Below are 9,702 nucleotides of genomic sequence, written 5' to 3'. Positions count from 1 at the left end.
GCAAAGAGATGATTATTCTTGAGAATGGTGAGCACTCTTTCAAGGTGGTGCAAATGATCCTGCCAGGTTACGCTATACACTAGTATGTCATCAAAGAATACTAGTACGAAGCGTCTCAACAAGCCTGTAAATATCTTATTCATGAGACTTTGGAATGTGGTCGGCGCATTGGACAACCCTAAAAGCATGACCAACCACTCGTATAAACCCTGATATGTTATGAATGCAGTCTTGTGTCGATCCTCCGGTTTCAACAGAATTTGATGGTAGCCCGATCTTAAATCCAACTTAGAAAAATAGCAAGCTCCATAAAGTTCGTCAATCAGCTCATCTACTGTTGGGATTGGAAAACTATCCTTAATAGTTATAGCATTTAAAGCCTTATAGTCAGTACATACCCTCCAAGAACCATCTTTCTTCTTGACCAAGATGATTGGAGAATAGAAAGGACTACTGCTTGGTTGAATGATGCCTTCATGCAACATATTTGCAACCAACCATTCAATTTCTTCTTTCTGACTATGAGGATACCTATAAGGTTGGACTTTAACAGGGTTGGAGCCTTCTAACAGTGGTATTTGATGAACATGAGACCTAGGTGGAGGTAGTCCAGAAGGATTGTTAAACACTGAACTATATGTATTCAGTAAAAGAGCCAAATCTGGTTTCATTTCAACAGGAAGTTGAGAAGGAATAACATCCTCTTGAACCATTTGCATGTTGTACACTTCCGCTATAGCATTTGTATTGACCATTCTTCTTATGTGATGTAATTGGGCAGTATGAAAAAGATGATCATTGTCACCTTGTAATATACTGAATTTCCACCATGTAAAAACTTGATTTGAAGTGTATCATAATCTGCCAAGTTAGGCCCAATAGTTTTGAGCCAACTAGCGCCCAAGATGAGGTCTGCACCAGAAATTGGTAACAAAAATGCGGATAATAGAAAAACATTGCCCTGAGCTTGTAATTTTAAGTCTTGAATCAATCCCTCTGACTCCATATAATTGCCATTACCGACCATGACACGAAACTTTGGAGCTTGAACAATTGGAAGCTTCAAGAACTTTTCCACCCGTGGCTGGAGAAAATTATTTGAGCTTCCTCCATCAATCAACACTGTGACTGACAACGTGCCTATAGAAGCCTTGAATTTGATTGTCCTGACTCCCAAACCTCCTTTTAAAGCATTCAAGGATAGGTGATGGGCGTCCATGGTTGATGTATCTTGTTCTACTATGTCATCTGGGGGTTCTTTCTCTGCTTCCTGATCTTCTTCACCAAGTTGCAACAAAAAACATTGTCTATTAGGACACTTATGGTTGAAGGAAAATTTTTCATCACAGAAATAGCATAGACTTTTTTCACGTCTCAACTGCATTTCGGCAGGGCTTATCCTTTTGACATTGGGGTTTTTTAGTTGAGGCCCTGGTGATGTGGGTAATAAGGGTGGCGTAATTGATTTGACCTCAGAGAAAGGTTCTTTGATTGTGTTTCTGGATGATGAGTTGTAAGGAGTGGAGAAGACTGATGATGTTGTAAATCTTGTGGAGTATGAGGATGATGACTTGGTTATATTGGTATATTTTTCTTCATATAATTTGGCCAAAGCTACTGCTCTCAACAAAGTTGCTAGAGTCATGGCTACTACATCTCGTTTAATGTCAACCTTCAAGCCACTAATAAAACAATTGAGAACAATTTCTTCCGTCAACCCTTCCGATCTATTCACCAGCGCCATGAATTTTAAGTAGTAATCTAAGACAGAGCCATGTTGTTGCAGCTTGAAAAGATCTGCCATGGGACAATCAAATGGTGAAGGTCCAAATTGAGACTCCAAAGCACGGCTTAAAGTTGTCCAAGTGGAGACTGCCTCCATCTTTGGTAACATCTGAAACCATGGTACCACCTCCTTCTCAAAATGCATTGAAGCAATTTCTACACGATCTGCATCTGGGTATTATGATGATTAAAGAACTTGTCGGCTTTAAATATCCACTCTAGCACCAGTGAGGAACCATCAAAGTGAGGAAAACCCAGCGAAATGTCTCGTGTCATGGAAGTCACTGTGATTGGAGTAACCCTTGCTGTGGAACCTGAGTTCGATGAACTCCCCATAGATTGAGACGCATTTTCTAACAATTGTTGCAACGCTATTTGAATCTGGTCCATCTTCTTGTCCTGCAACTTGGATTGAACTGCAAGAGCTGCTTCGAGCTTCTCCATTGTTTGCGATAAACGACGCAGATCCTCCACGTTGTTTTTTACTTCGTTTTGTAAATCCTTCAAACAGGTATTCTCAGCCATGGAGTCAATGAAAGCACCAATGTAACAGTGCTAGAGAGTAAAGAATGGTAATAAGAATTATAGAATGCTACTTTATAAATAAGAGAATCAAGTATGTATTGACAATCAATATATTGTAACAGCAACAAAAGAAATTGGAATTCGTGAAAACAAAACACAAGAATGGTGACTGCAGTGGTCTTTAAAATATGTGAGCATCACAGGTGAAGATCTATTCCTGAAAAAGAATAGTCCAAAGAAGAGGATTAGGTCAAGAAGACAGAAAGAATATTCAGAGAAAAGGATGCAGAGGGGAAGATCATACCCCACATGCCTTCACCGAATGAATTCCTTCAACTTTATACTCTCTCTCTCTTCATATGTGTACTTTTACGAAGGTCGTTATTTGGTGCCTTGCTTACCACGTGTCTACCACCGTTACCCCCTTCCCCAATGCGTGTTACATAAATGAATAATGTTTATTCTTAATGGAATGAAATTGGATTTCATATGCTTTATGTTTTATTGATGATATAGTAACTATAAATAATAAGGTGGATATTAATTGTTTCTAATTCTACAAAGATACTTATACACCATTGTTACAGGGAGACAAATATTAAATGTTTGGGTTAAATATGTTTTTGGTCCCTTAACTTTCATTGAAAATTGGAATTAGTCCCTCTTTGAAACTTTGGACCAATTTAGTTCCCAGACTTTAGAAATGTGTGAATTTAGTCTTTTTAACTAAATTTTGTTAACTTTATTTGATGTTTCAAACACATTTCTCAGTTAACATTGAAACAAAAATGTGTCAAAACTCAAATGTTATCATGAAACTTACTTGAAACATCAAATAAACCTAACAAAATTTAGTTAAAATGACTAAATTCACACATTTCTAAAGTTTGGGGACTAAATTAGGCCAAAGTTTTGAAGAGGGACTAATTCCAATTTTCACTGAAAGTTAAAGGGCCAAAAACATATTTTACCCTGAATGTTTTAGGCTTAAGCATATCTTTAGCTTTTACCAGAACATATATGATCAGAAATATTACATGCCTAAGGTTTGTGACAAATTTTCATGTCACATGATCAAGATTTTATATTTACTAGAAAAAGTTAACAAGACTTGGTTGTCATGTTGAGATTGGTCTAAGTTACGACAACCTTATACTCGTGTAATGATAGTAATGAATGTGCAGCAATTTTGAACCTTTACTATAATCTTATATGGAATTAAAATCCCATTGTTTTGCAGTCAGTCCCTCTATATCTCTCTGAAATGGCACCGAGCAATTAACATCGGTTTCCATCTTTGTGTTGGCATTGGTGCTCTATCAGCTAATCTGATAAACTTTGGCACAAAAAAGATCAAAGATGGTTGGGGTTGGCGTATTTCCTTAGCTATGGCAGAAGTTCCAGCCTCAATATGCTCACTTTGGGGTCACTTTTCCTCCCAGAAACACCCAACACAGAAGGGACCATCACAAGGCTAAGCAAATGTTGCAACGCATCTGAGGCACCAATGATGTTCAACAAGAACTTGAAGACCTCTTTGAAGCAAGTGATATTTCAAACACCCTTTTAAGAACATCTTACATAGAAAGTATTGACTTCAACTTGTCATGGCTATAGTCATACCCTTCTTCCAACAGTTCATAGGAATCAATGTCATTTCCTTCTATGCTCCAATACTCTTCCTAACCATTGGATTAGAGGAAAGTGCTTCTCTTCTTGTGAGATTTTCCAATTGGAGATTAGATCAGCAGCACAAAGTATATGACTGTTGCTATGAATTTTCGCTTTACCTTCATAGTTGCTCAAACTTTTCTCAGCATGTTGTGCCATTTCAAGTTAGGTACATTCTTTTTCTTTGGGATTAGGTGGTGAGTATTGTTGGAAGTCTAACATCAACTAGAAATAAGATTAATTTATAATTTATAATATATAAATAAATGTAAATCTCACAAGCCAATTTTATAGAGTTTAATTAGATTTAAAGTTCCTTAACACGTATCAAGTTAGATTTAAGCCTTATTATAGCAAGATTTGTTTGGACAGAAGTAACATGAAAATAGAATCACTTTAAAATAGAAAGTATATATTATATGTTTGGATCAATAAAAGAATATGACTCAGATACATAATAGAAGAGTATAGTACAATAAAATCAATAAAAAATTTGTATTTGGTGTGATTCTAGCTAGTAATTAGTATGCAGCATGTGGACAATATAAAACAGTATTACTTTTTAATAGAATTATAGACAAAATCTAAACACATGATCATCTTCAATGAAATCATATACAATAATTTTAAAATTTCTAAATATCAAATCACCTGCAATACAAGAATAACAATAATTAGATAATCTATAGAATATTATTGAAAATACAACTGATTACTGTTACCGTTGAAAAAATTTCATTGTAAAATTTATATTTTTTTCATTTTCAAGATCATTATTTTATTTTAGTTCCTACCACATGTTTTCAAGATTTTCAGTCAGGGATTCACTCTAGGTTGTTGACATTCAGCATCACGTGCAGTGTTCCTAAGCAGTGTCAATATGAGTTAACTCCTTGGTCCTACTGGTCCCATGCATTTCCCCTCCACAAGCTAAAGTTAGTCAAATTGCACAATTATCACATTGAGGAAAAAAATCACCATATACGCTGCTGATTTTGTCTTTCATCATATAGTTAGAGGCACATCTCTGTCACAGAACATATAAAATCATACCCTATTATTGAGGCAACGCAAGTTTGACATTTTTAAGTAGATTAAACTCTTATGCCATAATTGAGGCAGTGCAAATTTCAGCAGTGACAGTTATTGTAAAAATCCAAACCAATATACTGTGATGAAGTTTGGTTGACCACTCAAGTGAAAAAGCACAACACGCTTATCAATTATCATGAACCGTATATAAAACTTGAACCAATCTCTCTAACCTTGTAGCTGTGCACAAAAGAAGAGGCTATCAATGGCTGTTGGGTTGGCTATAGCAAGTGAAAATGTCCAAAGCAATGGTAAGATAACCCTTTATGTTGTGCTGTCTTGTATGATGGCTGGCATGGGAGGTGTCATCTTTGGCTATGACATTGGTATAGCAGGTGGGGTGACCTCAATGGATTCATTTCTGAAGAGGTTCTTCCACAAAGTTTATCTTAAGAAAGAAGATGCCAAAGTCAGCAACTACTGTGTATTTGATAGCCAACTCTTGACCTCTTTTACATCCTCTCTCTATGTTGCTGGCCTTTTTACCACCTTCTTTGCTTCTTATGTCACCAAAGCCTTTGGCCGCAAAACATCCATTTTGGCCGGCGGCGCCGCCTTCCTGGCCGGTACAGCTCTTGGAGGTGCAGCTTTTAATGTGTTGATGCTCATATTTGGTAGACTTCTGCTTGGAGTTGGAGTTGGTTTTGCAAACCAGGTAGCTATCTTTTCCTTCATTTTTCTACACTGTTACAAGCATTTCAAACATTTAGTACAACTTAAGATACTTTTCACCAAGAAACCCCAACTTAGGATGTCTTTCTTGGTCTCCCTCTCCTCATTACAGAAGATTAAAACTACGTAATTTACTTTCCTGAAATTTGGGATCTAGCTTCTTTTTTGCAGAGTTCACTTAGACTGTTGAAGACAAAATGAAAATAAAAGAATAACCATTGATTATGATTTATGATTCATGATTTATTTCGTGCTGGTATAGCTTTTAGGATTACTGCAACATCCAAATTACACGTCCATAAAGGGATTTTTGGTGATTCTCATGCTTTCTGATATAAGTTGGGCAAATCTGATGACTACTTGTCTGCAAACAAGGAAGTAATTTCTTTCAAATTGTGTACTGATTCTGTAGGCTGTTCCTTTGTATCTATCTGAAATGGCACTACCACGACTAAGAGGAGCAATTAGCAACGGCTTCCAATTAAGCATTTGCATTGGTAGTTTGTTGGCTACCGTAATCAACTATGGAACAGAGAAGATTGAAGGTGGGTGGGGTTGGCGTGTGTCTCTAGCCATGGCAGGCGTACCAGCCACAGTTCTAACACTTGGTGCACTTTTCCTCCCTGAAACTCCCAACAGCTTAATCCAACGCGGCCATGACCATCAAAAGGCCAAGTTAGTACTTCGGCGAATTCGAGGCACAGAAGATGTGCAAGCAGAACTTGATGATCTTATAAGAGCAAGTTCTTCGAAAGCCAACAGCAAACAATCGTGTAAGATCATTTTCAAACGAAGATATAGGCCTCAGCTTGTGATGGCAATAGCTATGCCATTTTTCCAGCAAATGACAGGTATAAATGTCATTGGTTTCTATGCCCCTTTACTTTTTAGGACAATTGGGTTAGGAGAAAGTGCATCGCTGTTTTCAGCTGTGATCACGGTAATTATAGGTACTGCCTCAACATTCTTATCAATGTTCGTAGTTGATAGACTAGGAAGGAGGGCCTTGTTCATGATTGGGGGCATTCAAATGATTGTATCAGAGGTTGTAGTTGGTGGTATAATGGCCTTTCATCTGAAAGATCATGGTGGATTAAGCAAAGGGTATGCTTTTGTGGTTTTGGTTATGGTATGCATATATGTTGCTGGGTTTTCGTGGTCATGGGGGCCATTGGGTTGGTTAGTGCCAAGTGAAATATTTCCTTTGGAAATTAGATCAGTAGGGCAAAGCATCACAGTGGCAGTGAGCTTTATCTTCACTTTCGCTGTTGCTCAGACTTTTCTGGCCATGCTTTGCCACTTGAAGTCTGGGATTTTCTTCTTCTTTGGAGGATGGGTGGTGGTGATGACTATATTTGTGTACTATCTTCTGCCAGAGACAGCAAGAGTGCCACTTGAACAGATGGAGAAAGTGTGGCAAGAACATTGGTTTTGGAAGAGAATAGTGACTGAAACGAGTCATGAAGACCATAAACGTGAGATATCAATATGATACTTGAAGGAAGTTCGAAATCAAATGTTCTACAGATGTTAGCTTAAAATTTTGTCTAAATATCATTTGTCTATACATCAAATGTACTACAAAGCAATAAAATGGTTCAGTTTGGAATGTTAGATTCTAATTATTAAAACAGTTTTCTCCACTCTTAAACTATACCTTAACAGAAGATGTGCTGGCAAGTGACATGAATTGAAAGATGAAGTTCAAGCATGAAAGTATAACTGCTTAGAGAATCAAGGAGGTTTTAAATTCCTCATTATTTTTCTTTAACCTTATAGATAAGAAATTTTAACCATGAAATTGAAATACATAATATTTAAATTATTTAGAATTGAATTATCTTCTCTTCTTAAATAGTTTGTTTAGATGAAATAATTGAAATACCTTAAATTTTAATTTTCTCTTTGGATAAAGCAAATTAATTTTTCTTTTTAGACAAAATTCTACTTTAAAAATATTTGATTCTACCTTTGGATCGGGTTGAATTGGTTCGACTTTCGACCCAAGTCGTTTAGACCCTCGACTATGGTCGACTTCGCACATCCTTATTTTTTAGTTGAATTGTCTCCACCTTTGACATTAAAAGTTCATCACAAAAATGACTTTTGACATCAAAGGAAACTCTTGACATCTTAACCAAAGATGTCAAATTGACTCGAAGTTGAAAACATACGTTCAAGAAGGTCAATCATGTGAAAGTAAGATGTCCTTTAACAACAGATCACAAAACACCAACGTCTAATTGATGCCATTTCAAATTAAAATCGAGCATCATTTGATGTCTCTTAGTGAACTAGCAGACATCAAATCTGCCTTTTTTTAAGTTTTGTTTATATTTATAGTTTACCCAAATCTGAAAAATAGAAAATATTCCATCACAACTCAAAAATTTATCAACATATATGACGTACCAAAATTAAATCTATTGACACCAAATGAAACTATTAACACTAAAGCTATCAAAACTAAAACTATTAAGATAAAACTAAAACTTTCATAATCAAAATTTTGTCCTCAACAGTTTTCAACCAAAGTCCTAATGCTATTATGGGTCCTAACTTCATCGTTCTAGTAAACACACTGCCTACTCCTATCTTATTTTCTTCATAGTGTCATCCGTTATAGGTGATGAATTCTTGAACTACTGAAAAAATAACACAACTTCATTGTGTATCGATATTAATATTTATAGTTGGATGTGATTTTTAATATTTGAAAGGTTGTCTAGAACCTGATATCATCACAAACAACATCATATGTTTTCTCTTCATGCACAACGAAAGAGATAAATTGTAAATCATCAATAAAATTGGCCATGAACTATGTTTGTTACTTAAGTTCCCATAGGGATCCATATCATTTATAACAAGTCTAAGTCTTAAGTTTCTTGACTCTGCACAAAATTATAGAAATATTTTATCAATCTTCTTGCATTATGGAAAATTAGTTGGGTGTTAAAGAATATTATCACACTTTCTTCCATCAACATGCCACTTCAGGTTTTTCACATTTTTTTAATGGAAAACAATGGTTTCCACCTAGGTATTATAGGTAAGTATCTCACCACCTTAGTAGGTGGACCATCTTTGTCTTCGTCACTACTATTTTCATCAATTCTTTTTAAACCACGATAAATCACATGGTGGACACACCTTCAGTGAAGCAAACTCGCCTCAATAAAATACACAATCATTGGGGCATACATGTATCTTTTGATATTTCAAACTTATTGAACATTGAATTTTCTTCTTCTCGTAAATATGGATAGGTAATATGTTTTTTTTTTCTGGAAGCATCTCCTTCAATAACTCTAATAATTTTGTGAAACTTTTATCGGTCCATCCATTCCTTGCTTTTAAACAAAACAATTTCACAGTTGCTAATAGTTATGTAAAGTTAGTGCATCTTGGGTACAACTCTTCATCTGAATTAGACTTAAGAAAATCATATAAATGAGTTCTTCCACAATTCTTTTTACCAACATCATGATCCATGTCTTCTAAATGATCATTTATCTATTAATCTACATAATATGTTCCTCGTGACGTAGTAGGCTTGTGTAATACTTCTTCATGCCAAGTCTAAGTTGTAGAATTCCTCACTATAGCAAATATGAATAGATAAGCACGCATTGTGTCCAAGTCTAGATGTATTTGATTAAGACAACGAACACAAGAACAAAAATATATCTCCTTCACAAAAATTGTGTTCTTGAGCATATTCCAAGAACTCCCTTTCCATACTCTTCGTTGATGTGACGTTCATTCATCCATCTTCAATTCGTATTATGTTCGTAACAAACTCCATCAATCTCAAATTTTTAACTCTTACAAGATGAGGTTGTACCCATTCAGAAAAAATATTTTTCATAATTTGCTAACAAGAAGTCAAACATCTAAATTTGACAAAATTTTGGTAACATTTTGCATTGGTCTCTGAAGTATACGAAAAGAAAG

General features: G+C 35.6%; 1 protein-coding gene across 1 annotated transcript; it reads left to right on the top strand.

Annotated features, from left to right (window-relative positions):
- Positions 1-5,073: 5,073 nt before the first annotated feature.
- On the top strand, positions 5,074-7,359 carry LOC124838310 (hexose carrier protein HEX6-like). Its single transcript, XM_047313877.2, has 2 exons — positions 5,074-5,728; positions 6,158-7,359. The coding sequence occupies exons 1-2, from the start codon at positions 5,279-5,281 to the stop codon at positions 7,235-7,237; spliced, it is 1,530 nt and encodes a 509-aa protein (XP_047169833.2). The 5' UTR covers positions 5,074-5,278; the 3' UTR covers positions 7,238-7,359.
- The last annotated feature ends 2,343 nt before the right edge of the window (positions 7,360-9,702 follow it).

The sequence above is a fragment of the Vigna umbellata genome, chromosome 3 (genome assembly GCF_029865625.1).
Source record: "Vigna umbellata cultivar VRB3 chromosome 3, Vumbellata_1.0, whole genome shotgun sequence".
NCBI lineage: Eukaryota > Viridiplantae > Streptophyta > Magnoliopsida > Fabales > Fabaceae > Vigna > Vigna umbellata.
This window is presented reverse-complemented; position numbering and strand designations above follow the sequence as displayed.